Below are 18,805 nucleotides of genomic sequence, written 5' to 3'. Positions count from 1 at the left end.
CTGTTTCGGCTTTGTTTTTTTTTGCCTTGACTTGTTAAGCAATACTGAGGACAGAATTCTCCTCAACAAAAGACACACAGGTTTCTTTGTCCCCTTGTCTAACTCAGTTGATCAACACTGAATGGCCAGTTGCCACTTCTGCCTTTATTTTGGTCCTAAATATCATTTTCCTTTTCTGTCTTTCCTGACGAATAAATAAATAAGCAAACAAACAAATGAACAAACCTCTAATTTGGACAGGCATTAAAAAAAAACTTTTAGAAGTCAGTAAAGCTCTAGGATTTTTTTTCAAAGATCATTTAGCTAATAAGGACTGATAATAATATATTTCCTCAAAGTTTTGATGTTTGAAAATTGCCCATTAATGACCCATATGTAATGATCTCCAATGACTCCAATGTATGACGCCTGTGTTCCTTAATTAAATGCCAGGCCAGAATTACCGGAGAAGCTTTTAAGAAAGTTAGTCCTCTCTGGTTCCTTCCACAGACATCTTAGAGACATTCAGAGCAAGGGCAGAGGCAGGGTTTGAGAAGATAAATGCCCCCTTGTGATTTTAACACCGCACCACCAATTTTGAAACTTGTTCAACAAGGTAGAAAGCAAGCTACCCCTTCTCAAAGACTCCATTTTCTTCAGGGAATGAAGCACAGTCATATCCACCAAAACCGTACAAGGTGGGGGAATTTCGCTCCCTAGAAATGATGGGATATTGCAGTTTTCTTAGCACTCATCAAAAATGAATCACCATGTCAGCTCATCCTTAAAATTCTTCCAGTCAGAAGACCACACACACACACACACACACACACACACACACACACACACACACACCATGCCTTCACTTCCTCGTGTTCTAATGTGTAGAATCAAATAGAATTCCTGAATTATAATGCATTCCATTTTCCTTAGTTTTATACTCTCAAAAGTGTTGGCTGCTAACCACTTCAAAGAAGTGAGGCAAACGAGGAAACAGTAGTTGCCTCATGTTACTCAGCCATCAGTCAACCCCATCCACGCCCCTACTTGCTCCGTTCCAGGGAATTGTCTCACCTAGAATTTCCAAATTGCTCACACAGTTTACAAGGGAGTTAAGATCAAGTCATTACACATTCGAATGGAATTCTGGGTCTTAATTTACTGCCTCAAAAAATACCAAGACTGGGCCTGGAAAGATGGCTCAGGGGTTAGGAACACTGGGTACTCTTGCAGAAGTATGGGTTTGATTCTCAGCATCCACATGGCAGTTCCCAACCAGCTGTAAGTCCTGTTCTAGAGCAAACACGATGACCCTTCTCTGGCCTCCACTGGCACCAGGCACACATAGTGAGCACACATACACAGGCACACGGACATAGTGTACACATATACACAGGCATACAGACATAGTGTGCACACATACACAGGCACACGGACATAGTGTACACACATACACAGGCATACAGACATAGTGTGCACACATACACAGGCATACAGACATAGTGTGCACACATACACAGGCACACAGACATAGTGTGCACACATACACAGGTACACAGACATAGTGTGCACACATACACAGGCATACAGACATAGTGTGCACACATACACAGGCATACAGACATAGTGAGCACACATACACAGGCACACGGACATAGTGTACACACATACACAGGCATACAGACATAGTGTGCACACATACACAGGCATACAGACATAGTGTGCACACATACACAGGCACACAGACATAGTGTGCACACATACACAGGTACACAGACATAGTGTGCACACATACACAGGCATACAGACATAGTGTACACATATACACAGGCATACAGACATAGTGTGCACACATACACAGGCACACGGACATAGTGTACACACATACACAGGCATACAGACATAGTGTGCACACATACACAGGCATACAGACATAGTGTGCACACATACACAGGCACACAGACATAGTGTGCACACATACACAGGTACACAGACATAGTGTGCACACATACACAGGCATACAGACATAGTGTGCACACATACACAGGCATACAGACATAGTGAGCACACATACACAGGCACACGGACATAGTGTACACACATACACAGGCATACAGACATAGTGTGCACACATACACAGGCATACAGACATAGTGTGCACACATACACAGGCACACAGACATAGTGTGCACACATACACAGGTACACAGACATAGTGTGCACACATACACAGGCATACAGACATAGTGAGCACACATACACAGGCATACAGACATAGTGTGCACATATACACAGGCACACATACGTAGTGTGCACATATACACAGGCACACAGACGTAGTGTGCACACAAACACAGGCACACAGACGTAGTGTGCACACAAACACAGGCATACATAGTGTGCACGCATACACAGTCATCCATACAGACAAAACACTCATTTACATAAAAGAAAATAGCAAGAAGCACCTACCAAAGGTCTGCTAAGTTACATTATTCTGGAGTTCTCATTGGGGCAATGTGACCCGTGAGGTGACGTGTGCAAAAGATTGTGGACACTTGTTTAGTAATATTATTTTTTACTGTTATTCTTAAGTTCATTTGGAAAAGACTTTCAAATAGAGAAACCTATGTATAGAATTTCTTCTTTAGGTGAGACAGAGACAGAGGAGACAGAGAAATATTGAGAGAAAGCAATGAGCTTGTGATTAACTTCTCACAAGGTAGAAGCAACTTGTAGCTACAAACATTGAGTGTTTTCAGTGCTGTCTTGAAATTGGTTGTGTGCCCACTCGTTAATTTCCTTCCTTCCCTTACTCATACACTAATGGCCCGAGGGATTGGCTCCTGTACAGGGATTTTACCTCTAGGAAGGAATTCATTTGTGTTCTTTGCCCAGCCTTGTAGGATTTGCTAAAAATAAATAAATAAATAAGTAAAATAAAAATTAATGAATGGAATGATGAGGAAAATAAATTAGCATTTATATCCTTTATTCAGGAAATACACATTAATAATATTCCCAGTAAAATTTACACACTAGTACTCAATTATTTCAATGCTGAGATTCCTGTCATTTAGGTTAGACAATGCCACCCACTAGTTCTTATTGCCACTAGCACACACATCCCTTTTTTCTTATTCCGCTTCTGACCCACCCTGTCACTCTCTCCAGCACTACTCCCCCCTTAATTCTTGGTGATTTGGGCATGACACACTTTGGAGGGCTGTGACAGTAGCTTGTTCAGTAAGGCACCTTGCATGCATGAGCGCTTAAGTTGGGTCCCGAGAATGCACACAGAAAAGCTGGCACACTTGCAGTCCCATTGTGAAGGCGGAGACAGAGATCCCTGGAGCTTGGCGACCCGCCAGCCTAGCCAACTTGGTGAGTAGAAGGCTAACGAGAGACCCTGACTCAACAGACAAGGTAGGTGGTCTCTGGGACCAACACCCGAGTTGTCCTGTGGCTTCCCCACACACTTGCGCAAATGTGTCCTCGTGTGCCTGGGTGAGCATATATACACTCATGCACACACCAGACTTTGGAAGAAGTAGAGTTATTCCATGCAGTGGGCAAAATTATACTTCACAAAAAGTTGAAGCAACATGTGCTTTTTCCCTGCCAAAATTGAGGGAAGAGGATATAACTCAGTGGTAGAGTACATTGTACTCCAGTATCAAAGGTATGTAGATGATAGAAGGTAGATAGATAGATAGATAGATAGATAGATAGATACATACATACATACATACATACATACATACATACATACATACATACATACATAGATGATAAATATCAATAACAAAATAGGTATCAGAACCTTTTAGATGAATTGAAGTATAACTCAACTTATAATAATTAAGTACTTTTATTAGGTTTTATTGTTTGTTATTTTTGTTTTGTCTCTTTATGTATAAGTAATCAAGGAATAGAAAAGGCAAGATCAGAACCTTTCAGAACAGAAATTCAGTCTTATTCAAGAGCTGACTTGACACTCAAGGCTTAATAATTCCCCCCAAATAACTTTAAGGTGCAGCTCCCCCCACACACCATACTTTGTAACACCTCTAAGATTTGGGGGGCCGGAGGTATAACTCACTGGTGAGTGCTGAGGTAGCCTTACATAGGTCCTATGTTCGATTCCCACCCATCACGGTAAGGAAACAAATATCGATCCATTCGTAATTAGTGAGGTCTTTACAGTCATCATGTGCCAGGCGGTCATCACGATGTCGTCTTCATCACGCAATTGCGATTATTGCCATTTCAAGTCATTGCATGCATCTTTGCTACTTGAGTGTTAAGTGTAGTGGCTGTAGTAAGATAGACTTAACATTTTTGAACTGTGACTCAACATTGGAATGAAAAGTTGTTATCTATGCAGAAATGCACCCAGCAAAGCAGCAGGCTGTAAATGTGATACAGTGAGGCAAATGTGCACTTCGAGGGCATGGATGAGATTCAGCTCTCTTCCCAGAGCAACATGGGCTGCTCTCTGAGAGCCAAGAAGCAGCGATGCATACAAGTGAAGGGGACCATTATCGTATCTGTACATTGTTAAATATGCATCACTAGCACATAAGCGTAAGAATTGTCTTTCTGATGCCAAGCTAAGCCACCCAGGTCAGGAGAACTTGCTGAGTCCTTCGGAATGCATGAAACAACTTGCAGGCGATAATTGACTCCTGTCTGTCACGTGCTGTGCAAAACCACCTTCAGAAATATTGTCATAGCTTACTTGCCATAAGTTAGTATATCTCAACATTGACAATGTCTAAAAAAAATACATATATATATATATATACACACACACATCCAAGTATATATATATGTATACATGCATATATATGTATACATACATATAAGTATTTATCATAAATATAGTATGTGTATATACATATATATGTACACATATATATCACATAGTATATATCCCATTCTTGCTTGATTAATGAAATGGTGTATTTTATATTCAATTTGGTTTTATTAATTTGTAATTTGTTTTGTCCTTGTATGCATATATCACATGTATGTGCATGAGCACACTTACATACACCACAGCATGCATATGGTTGTTGGTTCTTACCTTTCACCTTGTTTAAGATAGGGTCTCTTGTTTCTCGTTAACTTTCTGCTACGTATGCCAGTAAGCAACCCCGGCTTCTCTTGTCTCCGCCTGCGGCACACCACGGATTCGAGATTACAGACTTACACTCCTGAGTCCCTCTTTACGTGGGTCCTGAGAATTAGAACTCAGGCTCTCCCACTTACACAGAGCTTTACACACTAAGTCGTCTCCCTGGTCTTTCTTTTGTGGTTTAATGAGCATCAGCCAGCTTCTTCTTCTTCTGGCTGACTTTTCTTTTAATTTATGGCTTCACTTAACCCTTTCTTGTCTGCACTGAAGGAACTGCGGTCTGAGGTGGAACTAGAAGTATTAGGAGACACAGAAGGACTCAACCTGTCTTTCACAGCTCTCTGTAGCAATGGCATCCTCTTCCCACACCAAAAGAAGTGTTCCCACATGAAAGTCGGAGATACAGTAAGTAGATCCCCAATAAAACTTTAGAAACAACAATCAGATGGCCCGGAGGCCAGCTGGCTCAGCTCGCCGAAGCTGGACTTCTTGGCAAAGCCGTTCTCTCCACCAGCCTCATTTCCAGCCCTGCACGTTGCTGGATGGAGGAAACAGATAATCTGCGTTTTTCTTTTCCAGGCATCCTTCAACGTGTCTGTGAGCATAACAAACTGTGAGAAAAGAAGCAGGAAACTTATCATCAAGCCTGTGGGACTTGGGGACACCCTGGAAATACTCGTCAGCGCAGAATGTGACTGCGACTGCCAGAGAGAAGTAGAAGCCAACAGTTCTAAGTGCCACCACGGGAATGGCTCCTTCCAGTGTGGGGTGTGTGCCTGCAACCCTGGCCACATGGGTCCTCGCTGCGAGTGCGGCGAGGACATGGTGAGCACGGATTCCTGCAAGGAGTCCCCAGGTCACCCCTCCTGCAGCGGAAGGGGTGACTGCTATTGTGGGCAGTGTGTCTGCCACTTGTCTCCCTATGGAAGCATCTATGGACCTTACTGCCAGTGTGACAACTTCTCCTGTCTGAGACACAAAGGCCTGCTCTGTGGAGGTAGGCCATGGCTTCTACGGGCTTTCCTATCTCTCACGCAGCAGCTGTTTGGGGTATTTTTGTCTTTAATTTCACATTCCTGGGCTTAGCAGTTGTTCTGTAAATATTTGCTGGTGGCTTCAGGGAGTGAATCATCAGGATTGGGATAACTGGACTGTCTGTTGCATTTGCTGTCGTTTCTAACATTCCTGTGGGGTCAGAGCTCTGTCAGTGGAACTTATGCCCACGTTACATTTAAATATCACTGTGCCTTCAAGTTAAGCAGATGAAAGTTGGAATGTTGCCTCTCTGGTTGCTACCCGGATTCCACAAAACCGCCTATGATCTGAATTTCATTGTCTGTCAGACCTTTTCTAGATTAAGTTGCTGGGTCTGACCTGGTGCGCCTTTTATGTTGGAAAAAATAAACTAATAGAGACTGCCAAGGAACAGAACCAAGAAGGCTCAGAGATACTGAGTAGATTTGAGAGTCTTCACCTCTCTCTCTCTCTCTCCCTATCTTCATCCATCTCTCTCTCTCTCTCTCTCTCTCTCTCTCTCTCTCTCTCTCCCCCTCTCCCTCTCCCTCTCCCTCTCCCTCTCCCAGTCTCTCTTCTCCCCACCCCTCAACTCTCTCTGTCTATCTCCCTCCCTCCCTCCCACCCTCCCTCCTTAGATTCACAGTCTTCCTGCCTCAGTCTCCCAAGTGTTTACATGACTGCATCACATTTAGCCACGTACTAAATGCCTACTAATTCTAGTATGTTAGGTTCCAGGTCAAGTAAAGCCAGGCAAGAATTCATGTGAGGAAAAGCCTATGGAAAGAATGAAAGTAGGAAATAGCTTGGAATTTCTCAAAAATTTCAAGAAATTTTTAAATGCATATATTAATATTTTTTTGGATGCTTTTGTGCATATAAAACCAATAAGAATATACTACAGAAGCCAGGTGTGGTGGTGCATTTCTTTAGTCTGAGCACTGGGAGGCAGAGGTAGTCAGATCTCTGTGAGTTCAAGTCCAGCCTGTTGAGTTTTAGACCAGACAGTTCTACATAGTAAGACCCCCCCCACCCATTGCTCTCTAAGAGAATACGTTACAGATGCTAGAAAGATGGTTTTGTGGTTAAGAGTACATACTGTTCCTTAGGGGAGCTGAATTTGGTTCCAACACTCTTGACAGATGGCTTTTTAGCATCTATAACTCCTACTCCATGGGTCTGATGCCCTCTTCTGACCTACATGGGCTCCTGAACATATGTGGCATTCACCGATAAGGACACATACACATAAAGATAAAAAAAAATAAAGTTTTAGGAGCTAAAGAGATGACTTACTGGCTAAGAGCACATTCTACTCTTCCAGAGGACCTTAGTTCAGTTCCTAGCACCATGTGAGGGGCCCCTCAACTGCCTCTAACTCCAGCTCTAGGGGATCAGAGTTGGTAGCTGTACTTGTGTCCACAGACACAAATAGTGAAATAGTTAAGAATGAATCTTGTAAAAAGAGTGGAAAGAATAGGCCATGTTAAACATGAGTCAAAATCATTCTGATGCACGAATTTAATTATAACTTATTCCAACAGGAAAGACAAACATTAGCACAAATTTAAATGGTACAAACATGGTCCACAAGGAAAGGAAGCCCAGTCCCCAGAGGCTGAAGTGGGATCAGAAGCAGAAGGTCACCTGACAAAACTTTTTTTCAAAAATGAAGAAAAAAGAAAGAAAGAAAGAAAGAAAGGAAGGAAGGAAGGAAGGAAGGAAGGAAGGAAGGAAGGAAGGAAGAAAAAAAGGAAGGAAAGAAGGAAGGAACTTATTTTCAGGAAAAGGAAGGAGGGAAGGAAGGAAACGCTAAAAGAATGTTTTGAAAAATACATGAAAACATTTATTCCAAAGAAAATTATTTCCTTTCCCTTTTCATTCAAAGGGTCACTTTCTGATTCCAATGTGAATGCGCGCGCTCGTGTGTGTGTGTGTGTGTGTGTGTGTGTGTGTGTGTGTGTGTGTGTGTGTATGTGTAAACCCACATCAATGTTTTTATTGGATTTAGACAGGACACGGCCTGTAGCCTGACAAGAAGCAATCCATGACAAAGCCACCGTCAGCTCATAGGAAGGATGTACCTGCAGAAGTCCACGCTGCCTTTGTAGTAAAAACACATGTTCAAAAAAAAAATGCTTTCTGAAGGTCCCAAGTGTTATCTAACCTAATCTAATGGCATAGGCATCATCCCAATACTCCAGCCCCTAAATTCTGGGTAAAAATACCTAAAACAGCAGGAAGTGCTAACTAACATGTGCAGTTCCCCCATTTCTTTCCTCCATTTTAAAAATATGTGCAGGATATCGGGAATACACTCAACCTGTATACCGTATAGATAGGAAGGTCAGACAGTAATGCCGCTTCAAATCAGGTGCAGGAATCACAAAAAATTCTACTTAGAAACCTCCAGCAGGGGCAAGTTCTTTCACACTTCAGCAAATGTAAAATAATAATGATAATAATGATGATAATAATAGTAATAATAGTAATAATAATAATAATAATATACTCTACAGCCAGTAGCCTTCTCTTCTGAAATATACAGTAAAAGTCAATGCAAGTATTCACATCCAGTCAGGATTGGTGAAGTAGCCTCCCTATGTCTGGGACTGTGCTCAGTGCAGGGATGGAAATTACACCACACTGTGAAGAGAAGCTGGGATTTGCCAAACTTACCAGATGTGCCACTCACAACTTTCAACAGATCTCACTTACTTTGCCAATAACGTCCCGGACAGCATGCTGTTCTTCTGAAAAGCTTTTATCATGATGTTCTTTTGTCTGAAGGCGTCTTTCATCCATTCGTAAGCACTCAGAGATGGAAGGCTCCATTGATTTTGTTTATCCTTGCCTGAATTCCATTAGTCTATTTTGATTCTAAGAGACTGGGAGCCATACCAGGCAAATGGTATTAGAGGAGAGAGCTTCCTGCGATCATGTACTTAGGAGCTATTTTCCAGTGGCATTCCAGAAAGATCTATCCCTCTGAAAAAGGTAAATGTTTCTAGGTCTTGGGTTACCATCTTGCTTCTGCATGAGTGTAATAGGAAGGTGCTGGTTTGGAGGCATGAACAAGTACTGAAGATAGTTTGCTGCCCAAGGACATGCACTGGCCCCTCAGGGACCTAGCCGATGGCCCGTGAAGGCCAGCAGAGTACAGGGTTTCTGAGGTCTGAAAGGTGTGTCTTAGAGTTTTTCTGTGAGAGTCCTTTTTGTGCAGAGATATACTGGGTGGCCTCAGGGCACCTGGAAATGCACATGTATGCATAATGTTAAATTTTCAGAATAAATAACAACCTAGAGCTGTTTGCCCTTTTATAGATGTTTCCCCTTTCCCGAGGAAGGAAAAAAAAAGATACTGGGAGTTCTCAAAATCTCTTACACCTAGAAATTAATTCTTGGTTTTCACCCAAATAATTTACTATCCTTTTTAATTCCTGGACCCAATTATGAATTACATAGGCTATGAAATACAGCTGAACTGTCTTACTGCCATGGGTCCAAATAAATGTAAATCCATCTTTCATCTGAAATATTTTGCCATCAAAATATTATTCCACACAGAGTAATATAGAGAGAAGCCCCATACACACAGAACACACACACACATCCCAGGAACATTCAGATCCCAACTGCGAAACCACTGTGGTTTGGAGCCTGACAGAACCTTGTATAAAAGGTCTCTTCTGTTCTCATTCTCGAGGCCCAGTCACAAAGCCAGAAACATAAGTCAACGAACTACTCGAACCAAGTCTGCAGGAGAGAAGGCAGTCTCCCATCCGCGGGGAACTCGCCAGCATCTTCTATGAGCCGAAGCGCGCATCATTTATTTTTACTTTGTTTTTAATAAAAGTATAGAACTTTTATCCCTGGTGACTGCTTCTGCTTGCAAACTCTTCCCCCAGATAGCTTTTAGAGATGAGCCCTGTGGAGCTCAGTTACAGCATGGAGCACCGTGGTAAACACAGGCACATGGCACCTCAGGTAACTGCAGATTTTGCTGGATGAGCAAAACTTCTGGTGCAAGATGTCAGCATGGGTGCCATCTTTTTCTCTTTCTGAAGGAAAGTATCTGTTATGAGTTTGTAAATAAATACTATTTGTTTGGAGTGCCAAATGCTTGCTTTAATATCCACAGCAAGCACTCCAAAATCTGTGGAAAGGAGACTTATCTGAAACATACTATTTACCACTTTAGAGCCATTTTGTGGCCTGATCCGGAAGGGAGCAGTGCACAGCCATCTGCACCATTGGCTCTGCCCTGTGGAACAATTATGGCATCACCTCCCCGCTTCTCTCTCTGACATGTATGCAGCTCCCTTCTTCTATCTCTATCCATCGGAGTCTCCAAGCACCTCCTCCTGCACACTGAGTCTGCTCTGGGCACAGAGCTACTCCCATTTCCCTCCTCCCCTCAGCCTCTCCTTCGAGGAGCCTTTCTTCTGTTCCTGTTTTACAGGCTGATGGTCTCCAGAGCTTGGGGATGGTCTTGTGCTCTGACTGCTTGCCCTAGACGATCTGATTCACAGCTGCCTTACCTGAAGCTTTTCCCTAATGGATCCCAAGCCTCTATACTTTTCAACTGCTTACTAAGATGGCCATTTTCTCCTCCAAACTCAACAGAACCGTAGAGGTTCATTGTCCAGCCCATCCAAAGCTGGTTTTCCTTTTCTGCTTCAGAGCCATTCACTCATTCACTCATCATTCATTCACCAAATGATCTTCACTTTATGACACATATTAGAGTACAGCAGAGACCATGAGCCAGCTTCCACATCAAGTCAAAAGAAAGCCATGCCACCAGTGGGCTATCCAGCCTGTTGACCTGTTGAGAATTCTGTCTGTCTGTCTTCATGCTGCGCTGTTACCAGTCGTGCCCCGTCCTGAACCTTTCACCTTACGTTGCTTATCTGTTCATCTCTGTTCTCAAGACCACAGCCACAAGTCAGGCCCCTGCTCCTGCAAGATTTCGCAACTGCCTTTCCTGCCTCTCATTTGACCTTTCTGTGATGCCAGGACGTCTACACACATACCTGTCTGTTCAGGTCACTCCCTTATGTAAAATTTCATAAACTTCTGGGAAAATACCTTCTTCAACCTTGCAGCTTCTCATCATCTCACTTCAGACACACTGTGGACTTTCCCGTGTCCCCTTTGCCACAGACATCCGCACCACCACCTCTGCCCTACAAGTCTACTATGGTTGTTGTACACATTTCCGTCACCTCCTGTTGTTCTCTCTCTCTGAAATGTAGCAATTCCCTCCTCCTAACAGTCCTTGTCTTCCAAAATCAGCTCAAACAGCACTTCTTGAAACCCAAACCCTATTTACTTTAGAAAGCCTTCCACCCCGCCTCGTAGACTCCACATACTGTATTACAGTTGGCGCTGGTAGTAATAATTTGCCTGCCTCCTACACTAGAGGATAAATTCAGCAATCTTATGCTGTCAAATTCTGCATCTCTGTTGCCAAAATGCACTCAGGGCTGGACCCATAATTGACTCTCAGTTTCTATTCTAAGGCTAAAAATCAGATCAAAACTTGGTGAATGAAATTAGGATCATTACGATTTGACCCACTGGTCAAAGAAGAGGTGGAGAAGGCTCCTAATTGCTTTCCACCTTTCCTGGATCAAAGACCAGGGGTGGGTAAATTTAGTGACGAGTCACCTTATCTCTAAGTCCTTTCCAGAGGGTGTCGGCTCTGCTTTTGCTGTTACCTGGGCTGTCCTTATTCTCTGCATGGGAGGTCTGTTTTCCTGTCTGTCCCATCTTCATGTCCAGTAAATTCTCTGGCACAGAGTGTGTGCTCTGTGACAATCTACTGGGTAGTGAATTTGTCAAGTGCTTGGTGTATTCTAACAGGATGGCTAACCAAGTGATGTAAAAGTAGAGTTGTGCACAGGGCCACAACCACCGGAAGTAGATTTTTTTATCCCTTTATTTTTTAAGGGAGGGTTTTTCACACCTTCAGAGTAGGCATACATTTTTTTGCAGCCTACTTTTAATAAGGGGTCAACCTCTCTCCTAGCCCATCACCCAGCAGAGGGATTGGAAGAGAAAAGTAATTAGGCTATGGGGGATGTGGGCCTCTTCAGCAATAGTTCTTTGGGGGCGAGCTCTATCTTCTTGGGCAGCAGTTCAGTCCCATAGCAAACACCAAATACAATGCAGCTGCAGCCCAGTCCTCTAGGCAAGCAGACACCAGGCAGCTGTAGTTCAATCCTGAAGAAACTGTCTGGCTTGCCAACCAGCCTGAGGCAAAGCCACGGAAGCAGCAAACTGCCACAGGAACCTCTCGAGTAGTTCTCGGGTGAGTTTCTCTCAATGTCAGAGTTGTCACAAGTTGAGCGCGACAACGCTCTGTAGGGCGAAACAATACCCGTGTGTCTTTAGCGAAGGATATCAAGGTGCAGCAACCAAACCAAAGCTCAGTGCTCGTCTCCCACTGTCTGTGGGGTCATATGTATACTCTGTCATTAAGCACCCTTTCACCTGTGTCTGCTCCAGGAAAGCAACCATTCACGTGTCTGCTTTAGCAAGACATCCCCAGCAAAACATCATTTGGCGTAACTAACTTTCCAAAGAACTAGAAGTTTCCATGTCACTTTAGCTTGGGTGATATAAAGGTGTGGGTGTTAATCCAAGTGTATCCTTCCTCACCATCCTAAAACCCAATGAACAAAATTCACCGAAGAGCTCCGATGGGCTTGTGTGCATGGTCTCGTTTTGACTGATTCTCTATTCCTTTTGCTGGAAGTGATTTTCAGCTAGGAGACAATTTGGTGAATGCACAGGGCCAGCAACCCCCCACCCCACCCCACCCGTCTCTCTCTGTCTGTGTGTCTGTCTGCTTCTCCGCTTCTCTCTTTGCCTCCCGCCCCTCTGTCTCTGTCTCTTTCTTTGCCTCTGTCTGCCCCACCCCCACTCGGAGAAGAGAAGCTATTCCCCATCCTGGAAGTGGTCTGGGCCTTAAGCAACATTGTGTGTGTTATGTCTTTTACAGATAATGGTGACTGTGACTGTGGTGAATGCGTGTGCCGGGATGGCTGGACGGGCGAGTACTGCAACTGTACAACCAGCAGGGATGCGTGTGCATCGGAAGATGGCGTGCTGTGCAGCGGGCGTGGGGACTGTGTCTGCGGCAAGTGTGTCTGCAGAAACCCTGGAGCCTCGGGACCCACCTGTGAACGCTGCCCTACCTGTGGAGACCCCTGTAACTCGAGACGGTAGTGTCTCTACTTCTTCATTCTCGTCTGTGCTTAGCTTTCTGTGTGATCAAAGTTTGAATGACATCTGGCAAACTCCAACCTCTAATTGTGCCATCTCGGTTTGCTCTCAGGCAGACACCAAAACTCATGGCCCAAGAGCTCCAGTGAGCTTCAGCCTGGAATGTCAGCCTCTTACTTGTCTCTTTCTGGGTCTCGATTGTCCAAAACTACAATGTCACATCTCTCTAGTGGCAGCTGATGTCCCACACTGAGAGTGTCAGCTGCCCTCTCAGTTGAATGCACTGGAGATATCCTGGTGACACCCCCAGGCAGTCAGTATCTTTTCTGGGGAGACAGACGACCTTCTTCTGTAGACCCCGTCTAGGCTGACCTTGCAGGATTTGTTCCCATCCTGGGAGATGGAAGGAGGCAGAAGCAGGGAGACAGTCTTAGCTTTCACTTCTCTCCCCCCTTATCACCGTGTGCTCTCACACTTCTGTGTGGTTATCATCATCGTCATCATATATACACTGTGGTTGTTTGTTTATGCTACTAAGACAATAACAACAACAACTAAATACACTCATATGTTTCTATTAAGACTGATTTCTGGTTAGCAGCTTCACTTTACAGAGTTGAAACACATTTTGTAGGACTGAAGTAGGTCTCCACATGGCTGTTGTGGGGTCAATTGTCTCTGCCAAGCAGCCAATATGACAGAGCAGCCCATCTTCCTCTTTAACTCTGAATCCTAGATTGGTGACTTTTGCATTTCCATGGTAACTGAGGGAGAAAATCCATTTCCCCCAATGGTTATCCTCCAACTGGGTGTCGAGACTTTTCTCTCACTGTTCCTGGCAAACTGAGGCACAAGCCAGAGCGTGGAGGCTGATTCAAATGACTTAAATAGAATCAAATGTAAACTTCCCACTGACAGAGTGATTGCCTAGCATCCATGAGTCTCTGGGTTCAATCCCCGGCATAGCCACCAACAAAAAAAAGTAAAGTCTCTTCAAGGTGGTTCTTTCATTGCTTTTCTATTCGGTCTCCTTTGTAACCATGAGTCAGTGCTTTTTCTGGTCTGTAAGATGTGAAATTAACAATTAAAGCTGTTCCAGCTTGGGAACCAGCATCAGTGACTTGCTGTCGATGCTAGTTTTGAGATGTCTGTTCTTTCTTTTACTCAGACACATGTTCACCTACCTGACAATTATGAAACACTTGCTGTATGCCATGAATGGTGTTGAATTATATGCACACAGTAAAACAGTTATGGTATTTACCTTCATAAGTGCTAAGGGTTTAAGGGAAAGATAGGATTTTTTTCTTTCCATAGATATAGGTATATGGTGTGTGTATGCACATTTGCTTGTGTATAGGGCACACGTATGGTTGGCGCATGTGTATGGGTGCCATAGGCCAGGAATAGTTCAACATCAGGTGTCTTCCTTGATCACTTTCCCCTTTATCTATTGAAGTGGGGTGTCCAATTCCTGATAAACTGGCTAGCCAGGTTACCATGGATCCCGTTTTGCCTCCCAAGTGACGGGATTACAGGTGGTTGCCATACTTGCCTGGTTTTTATGTGGGCTTTGGGGATCTGAACTCTGGTCCTCACACTTGCATGGCCATCCCCGAATCACATTTTTTAAAAAAAGTAATTAACAGAGATTAGTGGGCTTCCAGGCACAGCGCGGATGTAGAGGGAGCTATGGAACCGCCGGGCAGGGGAGACCAGCATTGCTGGGGCAGTCACAGCCAGATACACAAAAGCAGTTTGAAGAGTCACTATAGTGTGCTCCAGGCCACACCCAGCCTGCCCAAATATATTTAAAACACACAAGCAGTATCAGACAAGACTTGTGTTTCCATTCCCACAGGACTGCTGATCCAAGCCCTGCCACAGAAAAGCAGTTCTCAGCCTGCAGGTCGAGATCCCAACAGGGTCCCATATCAGCTATCCTGCATGTCATGTATTTACATCAAGATTCATAATAGTAGCAACATTACAGTTGTGGAGCACCAACAGACAATCCTCTGTTGGTGCTCCACACCATAACAAAGTGCAGCTTCTTCGTATGTTTGCAGACTTGTCCTACTCCAGACTGAATCTATTTGTAAAGTCACTTGTAGCATAAGATTAATTCACGGCCTGCATTTTACTTTGGTCTACAGACATCTTTAAAGTAGTATAATTTCCTTGTATCCTTGGAAAAACGCTTTTCTATAAGCAGCAATCTTTTATTTAGATGCCTGAATTAATGAAGATCTGGGCTATAATCCTAAGCTTTAAGAACCCACCATCCAGGCTTATACTTAGTCAAAAGAGTAGCAGAAAATCGAATTTTAGAATAATCGCATTTGACATCTATTAAGAGCACTCACCATTTGTGGAATTCCTGCTGAGACGTGAATCATTTGTGTTAAGAAATTCACAACTTTGTCTAGACTCTAATCATATTTATGGATATAAACACCCCCTTAGGTTGAAACTGTGAAATGAAATACAGCTAAATCAATCAGAAGCAATCACAACAGATAGAGGTGATAGAAACTACTGTTTTCAAGGCTGACTTGGGGGACACTGATTATGGAGTAGAGATCAGAGCAATTTAGCATCCTCCTAGATGCCACTCAGCCCTCTTTCTGAAAGCATCAAGAGGTCACTGTCCCCAGTGAGACCACTTAGGAGGCCTGCCGGCTGCTTGTCTGTTCTCTACCAGCGCGAGCTGATGAACTCTGTTGTCCCGTCCACAGGAGCTGCATCGAGTGCTACCTGTCTGCAGATGGCCAGGCCCAAGAAGAGTGCGAGGACAAGTGCAAAGCCACCGGTGCCACCATCAGTGAGGAAGGTGCTCCTTGTCTTAAATCACATAGTTCTTGAGAGGCAGAAATGGTGTGAGTCAGGGGACTCCCAATAACCTGACCTTACTCATACCAGGAGCTAGCTGCCAAAGTTCCCTTCCCCTTATTTGGGGAATAAATGCATTTTCTAAAGTTCAAGAAAGGATGAGCTGAGGAACAAGCAACTTAAAGCCACGGCTAGTCTATTGGTCTCTGCTTTGTTAGCGAGTTCGCCCCTGTTTGACAGGGGTGACCTCAGAGAACTCTATAAGGCTCTATTTTCCAAACTAGTAAGAAGGAAATTGAAGAAACAGACAGCTGTTAGCTCCCATGGGCAGTCTGAAATTTTCATTTATCATGGGATTGCCTTATTTCTTTTTTTTTTTTTTTTTTTTTTTTTGGTTCTTTTTTTCGGAGCTGGGGACCGAACCCAGGGCCTTGCGCTTCCTAGGTAAGCGCTCCCTAGGTAAGCGCTCTAACCACTGAGCTAAATCCCCAGCCCTGGGATTGCCTTATTTCAAGATAAGATATGGTCTGCAGTAACAGCTGGCCTGACTTCACTGTATAGATTCTGCAAGTGTTCTGCTCAGTAGCTTTCACTCCCAGCCTCCCAGCCAGGGGCATTACATCACCATGCCTCCATCCCCCCTCCCAGCCAGGGGCATTACATCACCATGCCTCCATCCCCCCTCCCAGCCAGGGGCATTACATCACCATGCCTCCATCCCCCTCCCAGCCATGGGCATTACATCACCATGCCTCCATCCCCCCTCCCAGCCAGGGGCATTACATCACCATGCCTCCATCCCCCCTCCCAGCCAGGGGCATTACATCACCATGCCTCCATCCCCCCTCCCAGCCAGGGGCATTACATCACCATGCCTCCATCCCCCCTCCCAGCCAGGGGCATTACATCACCATGCCTCCATCCCCCCTCCCAGCCAGGGGCATTACATCACCATGCCTCCATCCCCCCTCCCAGCCAGGGGCATTACATCACCATGCCTCCATCCCCCCTCCCAGCCAGGGGCATTACATCACCATGCCTCCATCCCCCCTCCCAGCCAGGGGCATTACATCACCATGCCTCCATCCCCCCTCCCAGCCAAGGGCATTACATCACCATGCCTCCATCCCCCCTCCCAGCCAGGGGCATTACATCACCATGCCTCCATCCCCCCTCCCAGCCAGGGGCATTACATCACCATGCCTCCATCCCCCCTCCCAGCCAGGGGCATTACATCACCATGCCTCCATCCCCCCTCCCAGCCAGGGGCATTACATCACCATGCCTCCATCCCCCCTCCCAGCCAGGGGCATTACATCACCATGCCTCCATCCCCCCTCCCAGCCAGGGGCATTACATCACCATGCCTCCATCCCCCCTCCCAGCCAGGGGCATTACATCACCATGCCTCCATCCCCCCTCCCAGCCAAGGGCATTACATCACCATGCCTCCATCCCCCCTCCCAGCCAGGGGCATTACATCACCATGCCTCCATCCCCCCTCCCAGCCAGGGGCATTACATCACCATGCCTCCATCCCCCCTCCCAGCCAGGGGCATTACATCACCATGCCTCCATCCCTCTGAACTTGTTCTCCAGATCCAAGAAACCCTCTTCTGACTGATAATCACATTGAGCTTCCATTTTCATCTGTTATGTCTAATCATTTAAAATGAGAATCTAGTGGCAAAGACTCACCACAAATATTTAACACAACTGCCTTTTAGCTGAGCAGGAAAGGAATACACACACACACACACACACACACACACACACACATACATATATACATGGCCTGTAGAACACATGTAATGGGGTTAGAATATGGAAACTAATGTATTTCCAAAATAGAATATATATTAAATATATATTATATATACATATAAAATACTTTGTTTCAAATTGTTGTGATGCTACAGTTGAATTCCTGGGTGTGTCAGAACATGATGAGCTCTCATAAAAACCCCTCCTCTGTGCTTTTCTGGTGACTGCAGATAAATAGGGCGCATAGCAGCAGGTGGAATGAGATGCCAGGTGCTTTGTCTGACACCCAAGGTGAGCCACATTCAAGGACTGAGAAAGAGTAGCATCGGTGGCGGGTCCGCCTCAGTAACTAGTGGGCATCTCAGTGGATCCTTCAGGCTCCTTTCACAGCAGTGGGGACAGTTACCAGCTGTCTCTGGGAAATGAGCAGAAATCGCAGAAAAGGCCTGCAAATGACTGAACTCAGTTCGCCAGCAACACGGGGAAGGCAGTGTGCCGAGGAGGGTCTGGAGAAAGCATGTCAGTCATGGAGGTGTGACCTGGGCAGTCTCTGGGTCCAGGTTCACAGTTTTCAGAGCAGATGGACAAAAAGGCTTGAGAGGAAGACTAGCTTCCGTGGCATTTAGAAGATCTATGTTCTTTTGTGTTTGACCAAAGTATCTTTAAGAGAGAAGGACACGGATTACTGTTTCTAACTTGGAAAATGGAAGTAACGAGGGGGCCGCTAACACTCTCTAAACACTAATAAGGACAAACTTGACTGAGAGGTGATTTGTCCGACTGAGTTTAAAAGGCACCTTTCTTTCTTTTTATTTTTTATTTTATTGGATGTATTTCTTTATT

The 18,805-nt window shown here is 44.7% G+C and overlaps 1 protein-coding gene across 3 annotated transcripts in view; it reads left to right on the top strand.

The window, feature by feature from the left end:
- The window catches only part of Itgb6 (integrin subunit beta 6), a 124,216-nt gene that overhangs the window by 87,695 nt on the left and 17,716 nt on the right, over positions 1 to 18,805 (top strand). For all 3 annotated transcript variants that reach the window (XM_006234232.3, XM_006234233.5, NM_001004263.1), the window contains 4 exons: positions 5,390 to 5,524; positions 5,699 to 6,116; positions 13,143 to 13,365; positions 16,105 to 16,199. In XM_006234232.3, the coding sequence (XP_006234294.1) occupies positions 5,390 to 5,524; positions 5,699 to 6,116; positions 13,143 to 13,365; positions 16,105 to 16,199 (871 nt within the window). The remainder of the gene's footprint in view (positions 1 to 5,389; positions 5,525 to 5,698; positions 6,117 to 13,142; positions 13,366 to 16,104; positions 16,200 to 18,805) is intronic.

This window comes from Rattus norvegicus, chromosome 3, assembly GCF_036323735.1.
Source record: "Rattus norvegicus strain BN/NHsdMcwi chromosome 3, GRCr8, whole genome shotgun sequence".
NCBI lineage: Eukaryota > Metazoa > Chordata > Mammalia > Rodentia > Muridae > Rattus > Rattus norvegicus.
The sequence above is the reverse complement of the archived record's forward strand: the minus strand, read 5'-3'. Positions and strand labels throughout refer to the sequence as shown.